General features: G+C 55.0%; 1 protein-coding gene across 2 annotated transcripts in view; it reads left to right on the forward strand.

The window, feature by feature from the left end:
• The first annotated feature begins 1,000 nt into the window (after nucleotides 1-1,000).
• Nucleotides 1,001-25,238, forward strand: part of UNC5A (unc-5 netrin receptor A) — a 58,831-nt gene continuing 34,593 nt past the window's right edge. Inside the window, exons 1-2 of one of the 2 annotated variants that reach the window (XM_039880028.1) lie at nucleotides 1,076-1,252; nucleotides 5,468-5,524. In XM_039880028.1, coding sequence (XP_039735962.1) covers nucleotides 1,183-1,252; nucleotides 5,468-5,524 — 127 coding nt within the window. In that variant the 5' untranslated portion in view covers nucleotides 1,076-1,182. Of the gene's footprint in view, nucleotides 1,253-5,467; nucleotides 5,525-25,238 lie in introns of both variants that reach the window. The other variant, XM_039880030.1, reaches the window with a different exon arrangement.

Below are 25,238 nucleotides of genomic sequence, written 5' to 3' on the forward strand. Positions count from 1 at the left end.
CCTTCAAGGCAACCCTCTGTTTATTTTAACCCGATTAAGGAATGGGGGTGGGGAAGAGGAGACTTCAGCAGCAGTCATTGCTGGAGGCTCCGAGAGACGACGTGACTTGCCCAAGGTCATAGAGCTAGAAGGTGGAGGCGCCTAGACCCTACCCCAGGTCTCTCTAGCCTCCAAAGCCCAGGTAGCTCCTTCACGCCCACGTCTCCGGCTCCGTGAGCGCTCGGGGCGCAAATACCGCGCACCCAGTCAGATATGCTGCGCCCTGGGGTTGTTTTCCTCAGACGAATGGCGCCGTGGGGTTAGGGAAACCTGGGGTCACGCTGGGGTCCACCAGGCTACGTGCTTGGGACTGCGCGTGGCCCAAAACTGGGCCTTCCAGAGCACCTCTGCGGGCCGGCCGGGGCCCGGGCGCTCTCCCGCAGTCCCCTGTTCAAGCCGCGGGCTGGTGGCGTACCGCGGCGCACTGTCGGCCTCCAAGCGCGGCCAGGAGGCGGAGAGTTGGGCGGGGGCGAGGGGAACAGGTTGAGGCAGAAGATTGCAGCCGAACCGGCCGGGCACCCCTGCCCGGGGCCGCTCTCTGCAGGCTGGCTCCAAGCCGAGGTCGCCGCAGCCCTAGACCCCTCCCGGGCCACCTGTGCGCAGGCTGGCTGGCCCCGGAGAGCCCAGATCCGAGAACTAATCCACTCCGGGTTTCAGACTCCTGGCCTGGTCCCTGGAGACAGCGCGGGGCGGTGGGAAGCCTCCCCGCCCACCACCCCAGCCCCTCCTCGGGGGAGCCTCGAGCATCGCCGGGAGGGATCCCCGAAGCTGGGGGTGGCCCGCGCGCGTGGCGCGGGGCGGCCCGGCCCCTCCTTCCCTCCCCCGCCCAGCCCTGCCATTGCCCCGCTCCGTTGCTCCAGTCCGGGTTTTGCGGCGCCCGCCGGCCCGCTCCCCGGCTGCGGGATCCGCGCGGCGGCTGGCTCGGTGCGCGGCGCGGCTGGCGCTGCGCTCCGCCCCGGCTGCATTGCTGCGCTCCCGGTGCCCAGGGGAGCCACGCGCCGCGTGCACCCCGCAGCCGCCCGCCCGGAGGCAGCGCAGTCCGCTAGCATGGGCCCCGAGGGCGCCCCGGTCTGGGGCTCTGGGCTGAGGCGCTAAAAGCTGCCCTCCCGCCCGCGGGGCCCCGCGCCCGGCCCTCCCGCGGCCATGGCCGTCCGGCCCGGCCTGTGGCCAGTGCTCCTGGGCATAGTCCTCACCGCCTGGCTCCGCGGCTCCGGTGAGTCATGCGCACGCTCTGGAAAGCTTGCGGGGTACCGTGCGCGCGAACGCTCGCTGCTCTAGGGAAGGGGAGGGGGTCCCTGACCCACGCTGCCAGACCCAGTTGGGAGCCCCCCGAGGCCAAACTTTGCGAGGCGGGACGTGGGGGGCGCCTCTTGCTGCTGCGCAGCTTCCCCGCGCGCTTCCCCGGAAGCCTGGGTTCTGCCAAGTGCAGGAGCAGCTGTCAGCGCGCGGGGCTAGCTAGTGTAGACGCCCCACGCCTCCGGGCGGGGGAAGTTTGTTGCTGTCATGCCCTGGCCCAGAGAGTGCGGGGGTGGAAGGGGCGGGGGTGGGTGAACATGTCTGGAGAGTCTGACTTTGAGGAATGTAGATTAGAGGGTTTTGACCACATCCCAGTCCCCAGGAAATCGAGGAGGGGGGTTCAGATACCTCTACCCGGTAGCATCTGCCTCAAACAGCTACTCACAGTTCCCAGCTTGGCACCTGGCCTCTGCCCACGTCCAGAACACAGTGTCCTCCTCTGTCCCCGCCACACACGCTCGCACACGTACACACTCAGGCGTGGAGGCGCATACACCAGCCCCCAGCACTTGCAGCCCGCACAGAGCACTGCGGCCCCGAGGCTGGGGCTGGGGCTGGGGCTCCTGGCCCCGCTGGCGCGTGGGGGCCAGAGTTGTGTGCGGTGGATCCACTGCCACTTCCCCTTCTCTCTTTCGCGGTAGAACCTTTCTTTCTCCCTTTATGTCCCTCAGGCCACCCCAGCCTGCTTGGTAACTCAGCCCTCAGCCCACCTCCTTGGGGGAATCGCATCCTTTGTCCGCTCTCTCTGAGCCACCACCCCAGATCTCTGCTCCCCACCCATGCACTTAGCAGAGCTGAACTTATGTGTCTGGGGGGGCGGGGGGAGAGCTGGCTGCATCGGCATGGTTTGCCCTAGTACCTTTGAGCCCTCTCACATGCCATCCTTTGGGGGTCCCCCCAGCCTGGCCAGGCCTTTGTTATTTCCAGGGGTGTCAGGAGGGAGCGTTGGGGTTCCTGAGATGTGAAGCCAGACTGATCAGAGATCAATGAGTGAGTGCTCAGAGACCAGCAAGACGACTGAGGCTGACAGCTGTTTTCTTAAAGGGTCTCTGCATAGCACATCCTGCACCCACCGCTTCTTGGCCACCCTCCCATTCTGTCCCCTCGATCCTCCCTCTACCCCATCCCGTCCACTCTGTCTCCCTTCTGCATCACCCCATCATCCCCCCAAAACCTCACTATAACAAACCCTTCTCTCCCATGACCTCCCCTTCTAATCCTGACTGAGCTGGGAGGCTGTACTGCCGTGGGTGTGTGTTCATATTGCACACATGTGCGTGTCAAGAGTGTGTGTGCCACACTCAAGGGGTGCGGATCGCACCACTGACCATGGTGAACTGGGGAGATACATGTTCCTCACCCAGGGGAGGTGTTGCCAGATACTGAGTAGGCGACAGGGAAGGTTTACTGAGTTGGATGTGTGAGAGGTCTGTGCGGTCATGTCTGCATGTTGCCCACGTGAGCACGTGTGAGGGCTATGGGTTGGCATGTGTGCCCTAGTGACGATGGGGCCTGGTGGTGCATGCAGCACTGGTGTGTGTGGCCTGCCACACATGTGTGACAGTTTTGAGCAATTGCACAGGTGAGCATGTATAGATAAGAAGGTGATGGGTGCTGGTGAGTCGGTGCCACAGCCTGGTGGGGGGTGGCACATGTATTCCTCAGGAGGCCGTATAGTTGAGGAACTGCATCCCTGGTTGGTGGGCACCTGTTGGGGTGTGGTCCAAGGTTGTCCAGGTAGCTTAGCAGGTAGGCCCAGGAGCTGCAGGGCTGCCCAGGAGCAGAGTCTCCTGCCTCCAGGCATCCACTTGGCCTGTGGGAGGAGCTGCTGAAATGCTTGCAGGGTCCTACCTTCTCCCCCTGGGCCCCTAACTGCTATTCCCCACAGGATCTGGGCATATGTGCCCATGCAGGCTGGCCCTGCAATGACCCCAGCTCCTCCTGCATCATCTATCAGCTCCTCGGCAACAGCAGCCAGTGAAAAAAAATGTGTGTGAGAGTGGCTGAGGGAGGGATGGGCAAGCAGGCGGCTGGGGACACGGGGGCCAGCATGACAGCAGCCTCCTGCTGCCCAGGCCAAGCGCCCACTCTGTGTCACACAAAAGCCTGTCTCTTCAGCTCATTCACCCAGTAGGCCCTTCTCTGTGCTTGGTGCTGCTCTAGGCCCCAGACACAGGGACCCACCTGTCTCACAAGATTTTCCCATTCATACCCAGTCACACAGCTAGCACCTGCTCCCCTGCCCCCATGGACCACACACACCTGTCTTCTCCTTACACAGATCTCCACGGTCCTTGGGGGAAGGGCCCATAGGAACCTGGCCCTCCTGAAAGGTGGGGCTGAGGAGCACTGAGCCTTGGCATTGCCCATCCTGACCCCAAAACTCTATCCTGGTGGCCTCTTCCTCAGGTCCTACCCCCATCTTCAGGACTGGTCGTGGACCCCTCTGTCCACCCCCCAACCTCAGACTGGAGCAGTTGGTTGGGGGGACAGTGTCTTAATTCTTTAGAGCTAAGAGATACCTTGCTCTCACTCACTCTATCTTTGAGCTAGGCTTTGGGGGCCCCTGGTGTCCCAAGGAGAGGGCTGATCTTCTGACTCCCCTTTGCCTGTACTGGGAGGGGCTTCCCTCAGGAGTCCAGGGATTGGCATTGATCCAAGTACCAAACCTCCAACTAAGAGGCACTGTCCTGGTTTCTAGGAGCAGCCAACTTTTGCCTCAGCCAGGGGACAGCCTCTGTCCCCCACACACTATCCCTTCCTCCTGCCTGGTGCTGTTCTAGACCCCAGACCTGCACAGACTCAAGCAGTCCCCAACCTTTTTGGCACCGGGGGCTCTTGCTCCTGTGGGACTCCAATGCCTCATGATCTGAGATAGAGCTGAGGCGGTGTTCCAGTGTTGAGGAGCGGCTGCAAATACAGATGAAGCTTCACTAGCTCACCTGCCGCTCATCTCCAGGTCTGCGGCTCTGGGGGTTGGCGACTCCTGATCTAGAAGGCAGGAGCTGCCCTAGGCTCCCAGGGAGACCCCTTTCCGGGTGAAGGTCCCAGTGCTGAGCTTGGCTGCCACCTGGAAACACATGTGTCCACACACGTGCATGCGTAGGCCTGCTCATTACAATCCACCCCTCTCCTGCTGCCCCCTCCCTCCCAGGGGCTCTGCCATCCCCACATTCCCTCAGCCTGGGGCTGGAAACCTTAGCTCTCTCAGCGTTCCCTTCTCCTTCACGCTTCATGTCTAATCTGTCACCAAGTCTTCCAGCTCAGTCCTACTTGTGACATTGCTCATGTCCCTCTCCTTTGTCACTCCCAAGTCCCTTTCTCCCTCACCCTTCTCACCTAGACCAGTGCCATGACCACTCCAACCCATCCCCCTCCTGAGCCTCATCTACTTAGACTAATGTCCCTGGTACCCAGGCTGGAACCCCACTAGAAAGCCTTCTGTGCCTCCCCAGTGCTGCCTCCAACCCTGAGCCCAGAGGCCCTTAGGGACACCCCTGAACCACCATACTTCACTGGGCTGATCTGTTGAGAGGCAGCTGTCTACCCTGGCTCTGCTGCTGGTGGGCTGGGCACCCAAACACCCAGATAAGCTCCGCCTTCTTAACTGTAGCTCCCTAGGCTTGCAGAGCCTGGTGCCCCCTGGCCCTGCCAGCCATGCTGCCCCCAATACCACAACATCCTCTACTGTAGACCATTCTGCTTATCTCAACCCCCAGCTTTAATCCAGCACCTTCTAAGAGGCCTCCCCACCTCCTCCCAGGACCCATGCATGGACTGTGGCACAGTGATGAGCTCTGAGTGGGCTACAGGACAGAGGTACTGGTTCCTCAGCCCTGGAGAGGTACATGAAGCTTGGGGCAGCTGCCGGAAGCCTCTTGCCTGAGCCACCATATCATTCACTCCGGTGCTTCCCATAAGTATTGCCATTGTCTATGGTGCTAAGACCCTGCCTTCAGGCTCCAACATACTCTAAGTCATGGCTAGTCAACTGCTTCTTTTTTCTCTTTATTTCCGCCACCTGAGTTTAGGTTTTCTGGCTAGGCAGGTGGGGCTGCTGCAGCTGGAAGGGGGGAGAGAAGTTTGCTCTGCCCACCTCAGCAGACCTCTCCATTCATGTCCCCAAACACAGACTGCTCTGCTCCCGGGAGGCTGGAAATGGCACCTGTCCAGGGCAGGGATGAGCAAGGTAAGCCCTCACTGTGGGGGTAGCTGTTCCCCAGCCTTTCACACAGATGGCAAGCCAGCTCTCATGAATGTCTGTTTGTGAGTTCCTCGTACAGGTTTTATGTCCACGTCTGTTAACTAGGAACCTCCCAGCACCCACAGGCATAGATGTTCCCAGACGGGTGTCTTCTCATGCGAATAATGTCATTCTGGGCCCCAGACCTGAAGACTCAAACCCTTGGAAAGTGGAGCTGAGGGGCACTGAGGCGTGGCATCGCCCATCTTAACCCGACAATCTGCCCTGGTGGCCTCTTTCTCAGGCCCCACTCCCTACCCTTAGGGCTGAAGTTGACACCGAGACTTAAGCTGATCTGCTTGGGACTCTTAATTGAGACTGAGCCCCAGGAGAGCCTGGCCCCTGGACCCCAACCATCCTTGCCACCCAGATGGGCTCTCAGCTTCCTGTGAGCAATTCTACCAGCCCACCCCTTCGTTACTCTTGTCTGTTCTCATGAGGGTAGCATCGGAGGGTCTGCCTGTCTTTTGGGGAGCCTTGGCCCCTCTCTCTTCAGGTGGAGTAGGAAGGGCAGGGGCTTTGGAGGCAGATAGGCCCAGGTTTCAGTCTAAGTCACCTGACAAATAACTTTTACTCTGCAGCCTGTTTCACATCTGTTGAATGAGGTCACATCTGCTTCCTGGGGTTATAGTAATAAGTTGATGGGTAACATAGAGCACCTCAGGGTGGGCCCCAACGTGGCGCAAGCATCTATGGCTTGTTTGTCTCCTTGCTCCGTTTTCCTGGCATTTGAAGGGGCATGAGGTACAGGGTGGAGTCTTAAGCTGTGTCAGGGCCCAAGCCCGGACAGGAGAGAAGTTCTTTCATGTGATCTGCCTCACTTCTAACTGCTCCAGCCCCAAGCAGGAGCCCAGGGAGGAGTCATTGCCCCACCCCAATCTGCACACACATACCACCCCCTGCAAAGACTGGGCCTGATTCAGACACAGAATCCTCCAGTGTGCACAGAACTTTGTTTGGGGTTTCTATGAAGATGATGATTTGAACTCAGCTGTCCTGGAACTTGTGTGCCTTGACAATCTACATCACTATGGGTAGGAGCCCTGGATGGAACTTAATTCTAGTCTTGGCTCTGCCATTTGATTGCTGTGTGATCTTAGACAAATCATTTAACCTCTCTGGGCTGTTTGTTTCTTTGTATGCTAACGGATTGGACTTCATGACTCTTGGGGTAGAGGCTGGTACCCAAGGAAGCTGCCTTGGGAATCTGGGGTGGACTGTGCACTCAGCAGCAGGTTCCCCTAGGAACTGCTCGCACCTGCCCAGCACCTGCTAAAAACCACCAACCACCCCAGCAACAGCTGCCTGTGTTGCCTTGGAGCCAGGTGGCTGCTGTAGCAGTGCTGAAGGTAGTTGAGGCAGAGATAGGAATTGTGAGACCCTGCACCTAAGCCAGGAAGCAGAGTTCTGCTTCAGCTGGTAAACACCCGCAGTGACAAAAACAGGCCTTCTTAGGGCCCCCACAATGTCAGAGTGCCAGTGCCTGAGGCCACCCTCTTCTCAGGCACTGATGTCAGATGCCACGAGCAGCTTTTGGAGCCAGAACCCCAGGCATATGGAGGAGGTGGTGAGATGGTTGAGTTGGCAGGCTCAGGGGTCTGGATTTGTACCAAGGCTAGGACTAGGGTGAGGCAAAGGAGGTGCCTTGAGTGCAAACTTTAAGTCGCAAAAGTGCAGGGTCAGTCCTTGAGAATGAGTGCCTCTTTGAATTGGCAGGCCTGTGTGTCACCCTCTTCCTGGCTGTGGATCCACTCCTTCCTGAACTTCTTCAGTTTCCCTGTCACTCAGAGACATACCTCACAGGGTAGTTGAGCAGAATAGGCAGCCTGATACATATCAAACCTAGTGCACAGTAGGCATTCGATAAATGTTTGCAATTGATAGCGATGGATATGGCAGGGGGCACTATTCTGTGAAGGAATTGGGGAGTCCTTGGTGCCCTCTTTGTGGGAGAGGGTACAGCTAGGAGTCCAGGAGGGAGGGCAGAGACCTGAAGGGAGGCCTCTATTTTGGGATGGGTCAGGTCTGACGTCTTTTCTTTGCCCTTTTGACACCCAGGGGCAGGGCATATAGAAAGCGTAGTGTCCTCCCATTCCCCAGGTGTGGTTGTTGGCTGGCCCATCCTAGCCCTATTTGAGATGGGGGACACTCACAAAGATCAGGAAAGACTTGAGTGGCAGCTGCTCATCCCGAGTAGGCCACAAAAGGGCAAATTTTAGGTCCTACTCAAGCGAGGGGACTCTGAAGTCCCTGCCTACGAGTTGGCCCATGCCAGAACAGAGGGCCAGAGCCCTGATGGGTGAGTCTGCCTCCCCAATGCCTGGGTGTAAGAGCTGTGTCCGTCTGAAAGGCTCAGGGTCACCTTGAGCTCCAGGCAAATATGAGGCTGGGATTTGGGGAGGGGGAGTCGGTGTAGATGGATTGAGCCTGAGGGACTGCTGCAGGGCCTCTGGGGAGGAGCTCTGGACCCCGGATCCCACCTCTGCCCTATACCTCCCCAGCCAGGGTGGCAGGTGGGACACCCTGTCCCACCCCAGCATGTCCAGCTGACAGCCTGCAGGGGTTACATCCCGAATTAGACCCTACCCTCTCCTAATTGGGGCGAAGACCAGATGGAGTTGAGGTGCTGCTGGTTTTCCCATGTCTGCGTCTTTCCAGCACCCTGCGTCCCCTCCCCCCTCCCCCCCCAAAAAAGGTGCCAGGAGCAGGCAGGTAGGAGTGCTACCTTATCGTTCCCAGCGTTACTAGAACCTATACCAGTCCCCAGAATAACCCCACCAGTAGCCCACGTACTTGGAGGGCGGGGTCCCGGGCTAGAGGCAGACCTGGGGCCAGGCGGGCTGCGGGACACGTGAGCCGCCGCGGGGCGGTGGCGCCGGAACCAATGGGAGCCCGAACCGGGGGAACTAGCAATTAGCAGCAGCGCCCCACCATCCACCTGGGCGCTGGGGAGGGGCGCCCGGGGGCGTCGGGGTGGCGGTCTGCGAGTCCTACCCTGCGGCCCCCGCCCTTGTCCCCCATCGGCGCGGATAAGGAACGCGCGGTGAACTCGGCGGCGGCGCGGGGAAGGGGCGGGGTCCCTCCGCCCTCCAGCCCGCCCGCGGCCGCCCGCCGGATTAGCGGCTCTTTGTTCAGGCCCTGTTAACAAGTTCCTGGCTGAGCGCTCGGCTGCCGCCCAGGGAGCAGACGTCCAGCCTCTGGGCAGGCGGCTGGCGGCCTCTGCAGCTCCGGGTTCCCGCGCCAGCTGCAGCCTCCGACGCCTTACCAGCCCCGTCGACTTGGCTGGGCGGCGGGTCCCACTGGCGGTCTGGGACGTAAAGGAGTTACAGAGCCCCGGGCTGACCTCACCGCGAAAGGGTAAACGCCCCATCCGCTGAGCACCTCCTGTAGGCCAGAAGCTTCAAGTGCACGGCTGTGGTCGTCCCATTTTACAGATGAGGGAGGGCACGGCGTCCCAATGTCCCGGCTGTCCTGGGGTTCCAATCAAGGTCTTTGACACCCAAACGCATTATCCTTCTGCTAAGAGGAGAGAAGCCTGGGGCAGGACGAGCAGAAGCCTTCTGTGGCTGTAGACTGTCACGTTTTTTATTCTTAGTTAACTCGGTAGTAACCGTGGGGAGTGCTGGGCTCTACCTGCATCATCTGGTCAGAGGCTCAGGACAACTCAGGAGGTAAGTGAAGTTAGTCCTGTGTATCAGATAGGGACACTGAGGCTCAGAGAGATGGCAGAGGTGGGACCTTGTTACTGCTCAGTTTGACCCTTCCCCCAGTCTCACCCCTCCCATGTGGCCATTTACTCTCAGGGCTTTGTCTGGTGTTCCATGGACTAGAAAGAGCACAGGAGAAAGTCAAGGGACCTTTATTTTAGAGCTAATCCCCTGATCTCTGTGAGCCCATTTCCCCTTCTACATCCTGCCTCCAAAATGCCCACCCCATCACCTCCTAAACCTGAGCAGGGTTGTTGTCCAGACCATAGGATTTTGATTACAAAAGTCCCTGGGGGTTGGCTTTCTGACTTGCCCGGGGCCACATGTCTTCATGTTCAAAGCCACTTCCTTATAATGAGGGGGAATCCTTCCCAGTAAGTTTCCCCAAATGGCTCTTGACTCTTCCTCCTGGGGCCACTCAGGGCGGCTTTCCCCTTTTTATTTGTTTAAGACAGAGCTCCTGCCTGGCACCTCCAGTCCTCGCAGCTGTCCCTCATGTAGCATGATTCTGAGCCCCCTCCCCACCTCCACGTCCTCGTTACCTGCCTCTGGAAATCAGTCCCAGGAGCTCACCCGACAGTGACATGATGCCCCAGCACAGACTCGCATAGGATACTGTGTCTGTTGCAAATATTGGGAATCCCCACTCAGACTGGTTTAAGCCAAAAATGAATGAATAAATAAATAAATAAAAGAGAAACATTTATTGGTGCATGTAACTGAAAAGCTAGTGGTGGCAGCTCAGGCTTCAGGCATGGTTGGATCCAGGGAGAACAGTGTGACCAGAATCCACCCCTCATCTCTGTTCTTGGGGAGCTGATGCCACTCTCCAACAACCTGTCCCCTCACAGTCCCAAGATGGCTGCCAAGAGTTTCCAGGGCTACATCCCTGCAGGCCCAGTCTGGGGAGGGGGGCAGAGAGCATCTCTTCCCTCAGCCATCCAACAAATGTCCAGGTCTTTCCTCATTAGTCCAATTCAAGTGCTGTGCCATGTGTGAGCCAGTCCTCGCAGTCAGGGGTATGGTTATGCACTTGAGCTTGGGCCCAAGCCATCTATGCTATTGTCCTGTTACCCAAGCTGTTTGCCACCACTCAGCTTCCTGTCCACTGAGAAGGGCTGAGCACATCATTCTCAGATTTAACCAGTGTGTCATTGATACATATTGCTCAAGTATTTAATAAAACTGCTGAATAGCACCAGGGACACAGCCTGAGGCCCAAAGGTAAAGACTCAAGTCTGGATCCCAATCGGCTGTGCTAAAAAAAAAACAATGCTGACCATTCAACAGGTTTTGCTTTCCCTTAAACGTTCTGTCATCTGGTTCATATATTTCCATTTGCTGATCCTGAGATATTTTATCAGGTGCCTGGCGGAAATCCAGACACACTATTCCCAGCCTGGCTCTGATCTACCAGAACGGTAACCATGTAAGGGAAGCTGCTCTGGTGTGCCAGATCCATGGGGGTCCCGGCATGTCTCTCGGAGCCCCTGTCTCCTTAGGTTACCTGCAGCTGACTGAGAAGGCCTACCAGAATCGTGCCTGAGGTTTGTATCAGGTTCACCAGGCTGCGGATATTCCAGATGGGTTTTGTATCTGTCCAGTTTTCATTCCCAGTCCCACCAGAATTCAGCCTTAGTGGGCATTTGGGGAGCCCCTTCGCCTCAGCAGCAGGGCCCAAGTAAAACAAGCAAGTCATTTCCCCTGTCCTGGTTCCTTTCCTGCTTCAGAGCCTGCTTTCTAAGGCTCTTTTCCTTTCTTTCTCTTTTTTTTTTTTAAGTGCCTATAGCACCTGGTTTGCATCAGGTTCATATACACTCACCCAGTCCTCCTGAGATCCCTTTCCTTTCAGACCCTTGGCTCCACGAGGGGGCTTGTCTTTGATGGGAATTGCCTAAAGCCCACCACCCATAGGCCAAGATGCCCTTCCGAGGGTGGTCAGCACTCCCTCCCAGCAGTGACACGCTGCTAAATGTTTAACAGTGGCTCTCTGGGAGTGCTGGGGGACCGATGTGCCAATTTCCATGATGTAAATACTCCCACCGTGGCCTATTTCAAGCTACCAATGTAATGTCAACCAGCTTGCAAAGTTCCAAAAATTTGATGATGGGCTCTCCTGAGCCAGGCTGAGCTGGCTTCAGCACACTGCTGTTCCCTGGTCACCCCAGACCTCTGGCCACAGGAAGGGAGTGACAAAGGCTCCCTAGGCCTCTGCCTGCAGGACCCATTTAACTCTCCAGGCTCCAGGCTCACGGCCAGGGGGGCGGGGGGCGGTTCCTCCTGGCGCCAGGCTCTTTGTTGGGCTGAAGGGTGGGGAGTCAATCAGGCACCAGAGGTTTGTGGTTGAGGACTAGCTCTCTGGAGCTTATGGTGTGGGTTAGAGTCCTAAGGTGGGTGACCTCAGACAGGTGATTTCCACTCTTGGTGCATTGGTTTCCTCATCTGGAAAATGTGAGAAATGAAAGGCTCTTACCTCAGAGGGTTGTGAGGATGAAATGGGTCATTCCATGTGGAACCCATAAGTCCAATGACTGACAGGCCCACACTGAATGCTAAAGTCCAATGACAGGCCCACACTGAATGCTCCATAAATGGCAGCTGCTGCCTATGCTATGTAGATAGCAGCAGGTATGCTCATCTCTGGCCTCCCTCTGTGCCACACCCCTGAAAGTGTGTGTGTGTGTGTGTGTTGGGGGGCATAGGGTCCTTGGTTGGCAGCACTGGCAGAGAGCATCAAGTACAGGGCCTCGTGGGTCTAGAATCTTGGGAAGTGCTCATTTTGGGGTGATGAGCTTTCATGAGAAGAATTGAGAAGGAAGGTTAACATGGTAAAGGATGACTCACCCAGAATGACTTGGCCAGGTGTGACTCCTGACAGCTTGGAAGCCAGGTCGATCCCCAGGACATGCAGGGGCCACAGTGACAATGAAGAGACCAGACAGGCCAGGCAAGGACAATCTACCTTTTGGCCTGCAGGCTGGCCTGTGTCCCTCCAAGCTGGTCCCTGTCCACCTCCTCTTCCTCTACACTGGGGTTATAGGGTCCCCAAGACCAGAGGAGGAGAGGGACTCTGCTGGGGACCCTGTCATGTGGTGGGATTGGGACAGACAATGAAGGGAGGGGGGAGAGCTCTCAGACACTCCTTGGTGACAGCATGTGCACAAGGGAGCCAGGAGGCACAGCCCTGCTGGAGCAGACGGTGCCTGTGGGGGACCAGCGAGTGACAGGGCTGGCTACATCATTGGGCTGGGGAATGACAGGCAGTGAGCGGTGTTTAAGGAAGATTAATCTGGCAGCACATGGAGGATGGATGGAAGCAGGGAGAGGCTGGAGGCAAGGAGACCAGCCAGGAGGCTGCGGTGGTCATCCAGGCAAGAAATGATGAGGGTTCCCTTCCCAGTGAGCAGGCAGCAGGGATGGAGTCGGAGAGATAGATGTGGGAGATGCTGGAAAGGAGGAGCCTCTGGATGTTGCGTGTGGGGTGGCGAGGGATGGGGAAGAGGCAAACAAGATTCAGAGATTTTGAGCCTGGGGAAGTGATGTCAGAAACAGAATGAACAGGGAACCAAGATGGGGGAGAGAGTGAAAGAGCCAGAGGACTCCACCAGGGAACTCGCCGCCAGGCCCTACCCAGGGTGTGGCCTTCAGTCAAGGCACTTCTGCCACAAGCAACAGGAAGGGGTTCTGGCCAGGTTAAGCCAAGGGAACGTAACAGAGTGGTCAGGACTCAATGGGTAATGAAGGGACAGACATAAAGTCATGTCCTAGATGAGAGGTCCTGAAAAGGTCAGAGTGTCAAGGGGGCTGTCCTATTTAATTCAGGGCACTGAGGGCAGGAGGGACATGGATTTGTTTTGTTCTGTGTAGCCCTAGGGGGCAGGGGCAGAGCCAGCTCGTGAGACACAGGAGGCTGAGAAAAATCTTCCTAATGAGCGATGAAATGGTTACCCTTGGCAGGTAGCGAGCTCCCCGTCATTGGAGCTGTGGTAGGGGCCTGTCAGGAGACTATGGCGAGGTGGCAGGTGGCGTTGGTGAGGATCTCTGTATAAAGAGAAAAGAACAGGGCTTCAGAACTGACTTGGACTCCACTCCCAGCCTCACCCTGACTTGTGTTGTCCTTTCTCTGGGTCCCATTGTGGACTACTCAGCACACATCCTCACGGGTGCCCAGCATCTCTGCCCTCTCACATGCACGTAGCCTCCTCCCCAACACCACATGGCCCTGGTGGGACTGTCAGTCATGGGGCCCATTCTCCCTATAGGAGAAAGCACCTGACCAGGCTCTCAAATCCTGGGGGAGATACCGGGCACAGTGATTGGTCCAGATTGGCCACATGACCTGGCCTGAGCCAATCAGGATCCTCCCCATGGCTTTTCCCAGTAGGAGGCAGGGATGTTGGGCCAGTGGCAACCATTTCCCCTTCTGTGGTAAGAGCCCAGCTTGCAGAAGTGAGTGAGGCCAATGCACGGGACATCAGAGGACAGTGAGGGGGAGATGTCCTGGTGGCCCCTTGGCCCTAGAGACAGACTCAGGTCCTACAGCTTTTATCTCAATCCTGTGAGCTGCCCCAACAGCCTTCTTGGCTTCTGAGCAAGAACTTCCTGCTTTAGGCTCTGACAGTTTGGGTAGGGTTTCCATACTACTAACCTGAAAAGGGTCTGGCACAGCCTCTCAGGAGGAAGACATGATGATGTGGGCAAAACATCTACCCAGAGGTGGCCAAGTGGTACAGGGCGTGTAACCTCCGGCATGCACATATAAATATTTTTAAAAATAGAGAATTCGCATAAAAGTCCAGATTTCAGGCTTCTGGTGAAAAATCAGATCAGGTCACTGAGGATCCATTGTCTTGGGTGGGCAGGGCCTGGGACCTGGCTGCCACCTTGGCAGGTGCGCATCCCCTCCTCCCATGCACCCCCACTGCCTACACACCTCTACTTCCCTGCACCCCCACCACCTATACATCGCCCACCACCCTAAGAGCTCCTCCACTCACCCAGGTAACTCTGCACCACTCCCAGGGAACCCCCATTCATCCCTTTCACCTTATGTACCTCACACTCCCATGTGTGACCCCACTCACCCTAGCTCCCCACCACTTTTGTGTACCCCTACCTTATCCTGTGTGCACCTCACACATCCCATACAGCTCCTCATCACAAACACCCCACCAGTTCGGGGCACCCCCACTCCCCATGCTAACCGAAGCTACATTCTCCACCCAGCACAGTGCTCGGTGTATGGCAGACACTGAGGGTACGTGCAGGCACCTTTACTCCCGTCTCCTCTCTTCAAGCTCTAAGAGCCTGTGTTTGGGGCCTTCGATTTCACCTGTTCAGTTCAGGGTAGTAGTGAACAGTCAGGTGGAAAGGTCCAGAAGACCACTGGAAACCCTGGACAGGCATTTTGAGATGCAGGGAGCACGGGAGGTGGGGAAAAGAGCTCAAATCCCCTTAGAATGGGATTTGAGCTCACCAGTGCCCAAGATAAGGAGCTGATCTTGGGCACTGGTGAGCTCAAATCCCATTCTAAGGGGCGGCTGGGGAATGGTTGTGGCTGAGAGAGAAAAGGAAGATTTGGGGGGATGATTCCAAGGAAGCCAGAGGAGGCCAAAGAGAGAGTGGTGGAAGCCCAGGGAGGAGTTAATGTTTTGAGAAGGAGGAGAGGCAGCCTCAAGGAAGGCTGCAGGGAAGGACCACACAGATGAGGCCTGGAGGACACACGCGCTGGGCAGACGCCAGGAGGAACCTGTGCTCAGAAGCACGAAGCCAACATTAGAGAGCGGAGCCAGGGAGAGCTGGGTGGGCAGGATATAGCAGCCGCTCGGAATTTGTAGAGCTGGGAGGGAAGGCTATTGGAGCCAGAAAAGCCTGGGGTCCTTGAAGGCTTTGGAGGAGGAGGAGCAGGGCAGGGTGAACGTGAGTGCTTAGCGTGTGCAAAGCTCCCTGCAGGTAGGCTCAGTGGGTAAGTGACTGCCTCATGTCACATGGCAGCCACCACAAAGCCAGGTCACAACTTCAGCCCCTCTGAGCACCCATTTGCGCAAGGGGGTGGAGTGGATGGCTTAGGGACCTGTGAGCTTTTGAGGGAAGTGGAGAGGATGGACTGGGGGACAGCGCTAGGTGAAGATGGGGCACATGAGGAAGCATTGATGGAACCCCTACCGTTCCATCAATGTGCTGTGTGCTGGCCCTGTGTTAGACACAACAGATAAGCAGCCAGCAAGGTGGGCACTGTCCCTGCCCTTGAGGAGCTCATATTCTAGTGGGAGGAGATGTCCATAAACAAGAGGCAGAACCAGAGAGCGAGGACTGCTCTTTAGAAGTTGGAAGGTGGGCAAAGAGGACCACGTGACTACGAGTAGGCTGGGCAGAAAGTTAAATTGGATGGCCAGCCCTCTGAGGCCTGACATGTGAGCTGAAACCTGAATGACTAGAAGGAGCCAGCCGTGGGTGCAGTGGCCCAGAGGTGGGAATGAACTTGGTTACTTGAGGGTCCACGTGGTCTGGGCACAGGGAAATGTGGAGCCGGGTGAAGAGAAAGCACAACAACTCACCTCTGCATTCATTTATGCTGTATGGCCCCTCGGCTTCCAGAAAGGCATGGAGTTCTGAGGCAGGTCTGATAAGGCCGGTGGGGGTGAGGAAGGTGACTCAGAGGTGAGGGTGCTGCACGAGAGAGAGCCCAGGCCTGGGGTGGCTGGATACCACCCTGGACTGGGGTTCAGAGGGCCTGAGTCCCAGGCCTGCTCTGTGTTCAGAATGCGAGCCTCGGGCCAGACTTACTTCCTGCCTCACTTGTGAAATGGGGAGAATGATCCAGAATGACCGTGTCTAGGCTATTACGGGACTGATCCTGAGGCAAGAGCAAGGTTGAGGGCAGGGGACAGGGAAGAATGTGGGGAAAAGGCAGTACAGACCACTTAAGCACCATCCTGCAGTCTCTGTCCCCATCACCTCCCAGTATCAAGTACTGGCCTATAAAAGGAGCTGAAGTCCAGTGCAGCGGAGTCTCACCCCCTTCTCAAGCACTTTGATGCATATATGCATATATATTTAATTGCTATGAAATTCATGTAACATAAAATTAACCATTTTAAAGTGCACAATTCGGTGGCATTTAATGCATTCACGAGGTTGTACAGCCATCACTTCTATCTAATTTCAAAACATTTTCATCAGCCCCAGAGGAGACCCCATTAACAGTCACTCCCCATTCCCTGCTCCCCCCAGCCCCTGGCAAACAGCAGCCTGCTTTTTGTTGCTATGGAGTTGCCCATTCTGGGTATTTCATGTAAATGGAATCATACAATATGTAGCCACTTGTGACCGTCTTCTTTCACTTAGAATAATGTTTTTGAGGTTCATCCACGATGCCGCATGAATCAGTACTTCATTCCTTTTTATGGCTGAATAATATTCCATGTATGCACAGGCCACATTTGGTTTGTCCATCATCATCATCCACTTGGGTTGTTTCTATCTTTTGACTATTGTGAATGATGCCGCCTTGAACATTTGTGTGCAAGAATTTGTTTAAATGCCTGTTTTTGGTTACTTGGGTATATATCTCAGAGTGGACTTGCTGGGTCATGTGGTAATACTAGGTTTAATTGTTTGAGGAACCGCCAAACTGTTTTTTTCAGGAACTGTACCATTTTATGTTCCTAGCAGCAATGCATGATGTTCTAGCTTCTCCACATCCTATGCTTGTTTCTGATATATTAAATTCTTGCAAAAATTATGTTCCTCCTCCCTTGGTGCTCCTGCTTTACAAGCGCTTGAGTCTGAGTGGAGCCTGCCACCAGGCTGGCCAGCCCCACCTGGTGTGGGTCTCATGGTCCAGGATTGGCATCGAAGGGTAGGCTGGGGGCCAGGGCAGCACAAGGCCCTGCTGAGGACAGCAGGTCAGGCTGGCTGTCAAGGAAGAGGCTGGGCCTCTCTCTGCCCTCTGGGACCCTTGCTCCCTCCGCCCCTCCGGTTTCCTTCGCATGCCCCCAGCTGAGAGCTGCCCTCACTGCCCCCCTGTTCCGTTTGTGTGTGTGTCTCGTCACCAGGATAAATGTAGCTACAAACAATGCAGCGCGCTGGGTGCTAATTTGTCAGACGCCGTGCACGGCTGTGATTCCGAATACATTAACATTTTCACATGAAACCATTTCAAATTTTAGCGATTAAGGAGTATTTGTTTTAAAGCATCAGGGTGATTTACTGCAGACCTGAGGGGCAGTGGGGGTGGAGCGGGGGAGCCCCCAAGTGTGATGTCATTCGTGGGCACCAGTACAAGCGGAGCTCATGCCATTCACCACCCTGTGCCCACTGTGGGCTTCCTAGGTGTGGGACTGGAGGTGGCAACGAGTGGGCAAGTCACAGGACCCAGGATGTGGGGAGAGTGTAGGCTCTAAGGGTCCCTTGAGGGCACTGGGTGCCAGAAGCCTCAGCCGTGCTATCTTCAAGTAGCAACCTGACACTCTGTTTTAGCTTCTTCGTGGCACTTACCAACATTAGAGATGACCGTCTTTATTGACATTACTTCTTTATTTTCTACCCCCTTCCCTGTTAGAACTTAAGATTCTTGAGGGACCGTAGCCTGCTCGCTGTTGTGTACCCTGTGCCTGGAACAATGCCTGGCACTAAGTAGAAGCTCAGTGTGTGTTGGATTGAGGGATAGATGGAGGGATGGATGGATGGATGGATGGATGGATGGATGGATGGATGATGGATGGATGGATAATGGATGGATAGATGAGTAGGTGGGTACATGGATGACTGGGAGGGAAGGAGGGAGGGTGAATGATTGTTCAGGGGACACAGAAGACTCCTTGCCATACCATGCATCTTATCATTCTTGAGTCAAGCTCCTTCAGGGACTTGAGGAACCCTGGTCCTTCCCAGGCAAGTCACTTCAGGTGTGCCAGGCTTTCAGGCACCTGGGAAGTACAAGTTCATTAGCACTAGGGCTGGTACTCACAAGCTCCAACCCCCCGTTCTTCCTCCTTACTCCCACTCTTTAGATCTTATCTGTCCCTCCCTCTCTGAGTGGATGGGAGCCACTGAGGGGTTCCCTAGGACTTTGGACAGATGATTCCTCCAAGTCCCAGCCGCTGCCAGCTTTCTTGCCCAAGGACCCTCTCTTCTCTTCCTGGAGGCTCCCAAGCAGGGTAGCCCTCTCCAGAGCAGCTCACAGGACAGCTAAGGTCTGAGCATGAAGGATGTGACTGCAGGGAGCTTGTGTATAGCATGTACCTGTTTGTGTATGGGTGCAACAGAATGTGCTCAGCGCTTTGCTGAGTGAGATTCAGGCTCCTGCAGGCCTCTCTCCATCGTGGCCACACAAAAGGCCCTTCCTCCCAAATTTCTATGGCCCTGCACCCCACCTCTATACTGCCAGATCAGACCCCTCCTACCACCTACCCCAGTGAAAGGAAAATAACTGGAAGCTTTTATTGTTCAGCAGAAGCAACATCAGAAAACAATTATTGTTTTAATTACCTGCTGTCGCCGTACAAGACAGGGAGGCTGTAAAGTACGATAAAATCTTTCATGTTGATGGACTGCCAGCCTGGGCCAGGGCACAGTTTCCAGGACTGCAGCTGGCAACTCCAGTCAGCTGATAGGAGCCCCCGGGACCCCCTCCCTCTGTTCTGGGGCCAGTTCTCCCATGCCAGAGGCCTGGACACCCCTCTTGTCCATCACACTTCTACTGATGCAGTAGGGACACTTGCCTTTCAGGAGTGCCCAAGACAGCGCCAAAGTGTCCTGGAGGCTCCATCTCCTGCAGGATGAACCTTGTATCAGCCCCTCCTTTTGCAACTTGGGAGACATGCCAGGTTGAGCTGAGGCTGGCACATGGGTCTGGTTCCCGAAATAATCCTAATCCCTCTCCCATGACCCTGCTCTGCTGTAGTGCCCCATCCTCCAACCACACAGGGCTGGGGCCCTGGCACCATCCTAGACTCCTGTACTGCCCAGAGCTGGTCTTCCCCATAAGCCTGGTAACCTTAAACCTGTTTCCTCCTTCCCTGTCCTCCTCCACCTCTTAGAGCCTGACCACTGACCACTGCCTTTTGGCAGAGGTCTCATCTGTCCTCTTGTCCCCAGCCAACCCGGCCCCACTGCTATGCCTGCATCTTTCTAAAGCCCACCGTGGATGCCCCTGCTCAGGAACCAGCCTTATTTTGTCCTAAGCACTTTCACACACGGCCTCATTGGGTCATCATGCTCCTATTTTACAGATGTGGAAACCGAGGTGTGGAGAAGGCAGGTGTTTGGCTGGCGGTCTGACTTCAGAGTGCTGGTCTGAAGACTAAATGGGGTAACAGTAGTGAAATGCCTGGAACAGTCCCAGGACTAGAGTTCATGCCCAGTGCATTTCAGCTCTAATAATGATTCTCGTGGTTGTTATTGCTGTTCATCCTGGAGCAAATCACTCAGCTTCTTCAATTGCACCTCACTTTCCTCATCTGTAAAATGAGACAGCACTCGCCTATCCATAGGACGAGAGGATCAAATAAGCTGGTGTCAGAGCGTGTGGCTGAGGTCAGGGTGTGTGGCGATAACTCAGGACCTATTAGCCACTGTCCTTGCTATTGCCATAGAAATGGTGGCAGAAGTTGAGGCTGTGAAGATAAGTCGAGTCCACATTATGCAAGGCCCTTAATGCCACAAGGAGTTTTGAGTCATTCCAGAGACAGTGATGAGCTGCTGAAGATTTTAAATCAGGAAAGCCACATGATCAGATCTGGGTTTTAGGACTTGGTGGCCCAGTGGCAGCTCGATGGGTGAGAGAGCAAAGCTCAGTACCAGAATGATCCAGATGAGGGCTGTTGAGGTCTGCACCCTGGGGTGGCAGGGACTGTGGCGAAGGTGGACAGTCAGGGCTTGGTCACCCCTTGGGCAGAGGAGGAGCGAGAGGAGAGTTGGGGGTCTGCATAGGGCTGGCCTCTGCTGAGACTCCAACCTTTTTAGTTTCTTTCTTCCCTACCTGGTGCCAAGCACGGGACTGGCACTCATGGTGGCCATTCTAGCCTCCAGGACGTGGGCAATTGGCCAAGGCCCAGGGCCCAGCAGGAACATCTGGGCTCAGGCCAAGTCCAAGTAGGGAGGAACTCAACTCAAGAGAATCTTTAGGCCACTGCTTGAGACTGGAATGGGGCCTCTCTGTCTGAGCGACCTCAGGAGCCTGACTTCATCTCCTGGACAGACTTGGGTGCAGGCTGCGAGCCTGCCCAGATGGCTTTGCTCATTAGGACATCACCCACTCATTTGTTCATTCCTTAACTTGTGTCTTCAGCAAACCTGTGTTGAGTGTCATCTCTGAGCTGGACCATGGGGAGGTGTGGGAGTATGGTGGAGCTGTATGCACACCCTCCGGGAGCCAGTGCTCTACTAGAGGAGATGGCAACAAGCTAGAGAACAAATGAAGAAATGGAACCAGTGCACGCTGTCGGAAGGCAAAGGAGAACAAAGAAGGGGCTGAGGCGCAGCGCCCTCCTCTCTGTTCCTCTGAGGCCCTGTCCTATGTGCCCGTGAGAAGTGGTTCATGCTCCCAGGTCCTGCCGAGATGCATGGTTGACACTAACAGCTCAGCCTGCCCCATGTGTCTCTCTGTCTTCACACTCCCCCATTTTGGTCATCACTTCAGAGCTCTAATATATTCCCTAGGGCCCTGGAGGGACCACTCGTTTTAAGGTCTTTCTATGGAGCTTTTTCCTCTGAGGACGCTGAGGGGAAGAAAAATGCCAAGAGAGAATGAAAAAGAGCAGGAGGGATCTGATTTCCGAATTCCTGAGTACAGAAAGAAGTGGGGCCCTGCTTGCTCAGAGATGGTTCTATCTAGAGGTGTAAGTGCCTCCCGCCTTCCCTAGTGCCCTCTGCCTGTGCCCCTGCTGAAGTCTGAGCCCCCATCCCACCCTCCCAGGAGAATCTCTCCCCAGGTGCTGGGAGATGGTGTCTATGATTACAGTTCAATTTGCCAGTGTCCCTCCCTCATCCTTCCCACTTCTCTGGGGAGCCACATGTGGGCTATGAGGTCTTCTGTAGGGACCAGCCTCAGTGTGCTCCATCTGGGCCACAGTGGCTGGCAGACGGGGTCCACCCTGTGTCAGGTGGCTAGGAGAGACATGTGCCAATGTGTCTGCCCCAGAGCAGAATGGAGCGAGGGGTCTATGGGCGTGCTCTGGGCCCTGGGTGGGCATGTCCCACATAGGACATGCTTATCTGAACCTCTAGGCTGGGAGTCATCACCCCTTTTGGGATTTTGGGCAGCAACTGCTTCTCATGGAAGCATTTGGAAAATCCAGGCCCCTGCCTTGTACTGTGGGAAAGCCCTGTACTCTGCAGGCAGCGTGGCCAGGGAGAGATGTGGTCTCAGGGTGGCTTGGTGGGGTGACAGTGTTCTTATGCATCACATGAGTCTAAGAATGGAGCCTCTGGCCAGGGGCTGGCTTGTACACCTGGAAGTGGACACCAGCATTGTGTGACTGAGGAAGTGGTTGGCCATGGGTGAATGTGACCTTACTGAAGGTGGGGTTGCCCGCTTCTCAAGGCCAGCCCCTGAGGGCTCAGAACCATCTGCCTCTCTTCTAAATGTGAGCAGAGGCTGCCTGCCTGGTCTGGCGTGTGCTCAGTGTGTGAGTTGCACATGAATGCTCCCAGGTGAGGACATCTGGGCAGCTAGCTGGGCCCCCTGCCCATGGCTGAGAGAGGTCCTCGTGCAAGATTCTCCAACCACTTTGGTCCAAATTTCAGGGAATTCCCTGATCCCCTCCCAACAGTTCCAGATGCTCCAAAGCCTCTGACCTCATTCTCTCACGTGCTGGCATTTCCCCACCTGGCTTCATCCCCTTCCCTCCTGTCAGACATATGAAATCACTGGACTCCTCAAAGGCAGCGCAAGTCCCCTCTCAACATGCAGATGTGTGAGCAAGTGTGGGACGGGTGTGGGTCTGTGGTAAACACTGTGTGCCTGAGCATGGGTGTCAAGACATCAGCATCAGTATCAATGGATGCTTTGATAAAGGATGTGTGTCTGTGTGTCTGACCTCCAACTGTTTGTATCTGAAGTGTTCTAGGGTATGGGTCCCATGTGTTAGTGTGTCTTAAAAATGGATTCATCTGGAATTTAAAGCAACTGTTTTATCATTGATAAGGAGCTGACAAAGAAAAGAAACAAAAGGTCTGAATGAATAAACAGTTTTCTGGATAGAGAAGTGTAAGATGTGAGCTCAGCCAAGATTTGGAGCTAATCTTTTTTTTTTAACATTTAAATAAAAGATCTGGAAGAGGATGTGTACAGTGAAATCATCAAGTTTGCAGTGAAATCTAAACTCTCCTGGGTGGTAGTAAAATGCCAAGCTGGTGAAGGATAAGCTTTAAGAATATCTTATCTTGAAAGGCAGTAGACTGGGCAGAGAATGGCCAACAAGTTTTACTTTGGGGAAAATGATGTGGATGATGTCTCGGGGAGGGTATTTGGAGCTTCTTTCCTAGAGAGGTACCCAGACGGGCAATAGAAGGCTGGACATGGTTGGGAAGGGAGTTTGAAACAAGCCATAAATGTTTCCTTCTCCTGACACATGAGAGAGGGGTGTGCTTGTGGTCATGCCTTCTTAGGGGAGCACCAACCCAAGGTTGGGGGAACCTGGGTTTTATTGCATACTTATGTGATCTGGGTAATTCATTTCTCTCCCTTGACCCTCAGTTTATACATCTGTGAAATGGAGGTAATGATCCCTGGAGGCCTGCTTCACAGAGTGTGAGAGAGACTGCAATCTCACAGAGATGATAATGTGTAGGTAACTGTAAAGTTCGGTACAATTGTGAGTGGTTGTTATCAAGAGAGTTGTGATGAGAAGGGAACTGTCATATAAAACCAGACTAGCCCGCCTGGGACAACTTCAATGCACAGAAAGCGGCTAAGAGGGAATACGGTAGAAATCTATAAAATCAGAAAGGGCAAGGAGAAAGGAACATGGGCTCCTTCACTAACTCCCAGCCTGACAGAATGAATGCCTCTCCGCTTCTGGCCTCCACCAAAGCTCAGAGGTAAGTCTAAAACCAGTAACAAGAAATCCTGCTGCACTCAGCAGAGAATAAACTTTGAAAATCACTTTCCCTGGAGGTGATACAGGTTGGAAATATAAATTGCTTCCAGAAAGGTTTAGATAAGTTCATGGATAGCAGAGTCACAGTAGTTCTTGGGCAAAATTAGAATGTCAGGGGGTCTGTGCTCTGGGAGGATGGCATCATGGAGGAAGTCCCCGGCAGAGCCAAATGCCCAGGCCAGACCTAGCAACCTATAACCCCCATCATCTGTATGTGTATATGAAAGTGTCTGTATTTAGGACCAGCTTGTCCCTATCTGATGAGAATGGCTTCCCTCTCACCAGTCCACCTCTGTTATGAAACTCTCTTTACTTCCTCCCCTGTCCCTCACCCCCACTGCCACTCCCACACCCCTATTAGACTCCATTCCACAGGGTTCCCTGGCCTCACTCCCAGATTTCCACTCTCACAGTGCTGACCTGTGCTCCAGCTCACCTGTCATCACAGAGCAGCCACCCCTGCCCTCTGTGTGCTGTCTTCTAGCACAAGCACCTTGCCTGGCAGTGCTCATAGGCCGGTGAGGACTGCCAGGCCCTCCGGTTAATGCTATTGGCATGCAGCCTCTCTCTCTCTGGCTGCCTGGCCAGAGCTCGTCTCTGACTGACTGCATCTCCCTGGGTCCCCAGCAGAGGCTGGCTGAATGGAGGCTGACGTTTAAGTTCCTCAGGGACCCAAAACCTTGGAGAGCTTTGGCATCCGAGGATGGACTAGTATCCACACTGGACACAGGGTCACTGTCAGGTAACAGGCCAGCTTGGGTCTAAGTCAGGTTATCTGTCGAAGGTCTTGGGGGACTAGAATTAGGAGGGGAGGCAAGGTTATAGAGTCTGCTTCCCCACCGTGGTTCCTACGATGCTTTGAACCCTGTCCAAGTCGCCATGGAAGGGCTGAGTAGCTTGCTCTGGGCCCTTTTTTTAGCACCACGGACAGTGGTCCTGGACGCGGCGCGCGCTTTCAGCACCATGGACAACCACACGCATTGCGGCCGCCAGCTCTCAGGCTGTGCCTCTCCGGCTCCAGCCAAACCCTTGGGGTGGTCCCCACCACCGCCTCCAGAAAATTCATTTATCTGTTCTCCGAGATTTATTAAGCACCTGCCTACTATGTGCCAGTCAGTTTTAGATGCTGGGAGCACATTACTGAACGAAACAAAAATCTGCCCTGTAGAGCCTCCATTCTCCAGTATGTGGACTCCCACCCCACGGGCCTCCACTGAAGTCCCCAGAACTTGTTCCAGGCAAGGTGCTGCCCAACTCATGGGAGAGAGTAGAGATTGGCGAGGCCCAATTCAGATGGTATTTTAGGAATCCAGTGTGATCCAGTCACACCCCTGCTGAAATGCCTTCCATGGTTCCTGAGTGCCTATGGAAATAGCAGTGCCCCCAGTCTGTCATTCAAGCCGCTTGGTAAGGTGTTCCTGATCCATCTTGCCAGTCCTCGCTTCTTACCTCTCTCATTTCTTACACTCTAGCCAAATTGGATTCTCAGTTAAGAATATTTTGGTTGCAATATGACAGAAAACTCAACTCAAACAGACTTAAACAGTAAGTGGATATTATTGATTCTTGTAACTGGAAAGCCCAAAGGTATAGCTGATTTCAGGCGAAGCTCGATCCACTGGCTCAAACAACATTGCTCTGGAACTGCTTTTTCTGTGCCTCTGCTCTGCCTTCTCTGGTGTTGGCTACATTTGTGGCCTCCTCAAGGCAGCCCCTGGCAACCCCATACCCTCCCTGTCTTGGAAACAAAATCACTGTAGCAGCCCAGCCCCCACATCCTCGCCTCCCCACCACCACTCAGGGGAGCAAATGTCCTTATCGACTGGCTCCCATGTCTTTCCCAAACCA

The sequence above is a fragment of the Pteropus medius genome, unplaced genomic scaffold (genome assembly GCF_902729225.1).
Source record: "Pteropus medius unplaced genomic scaffold, Ma_sr-lr_union100, whole genome shotgun sequence".
In the NCBI taxonomy this organism is placed as follows: Eukaryota; Metazoa; Chordata; class Mammalia; order Chiroptera; family Pteropodidae; genus Pteropus; species Pteropus medius.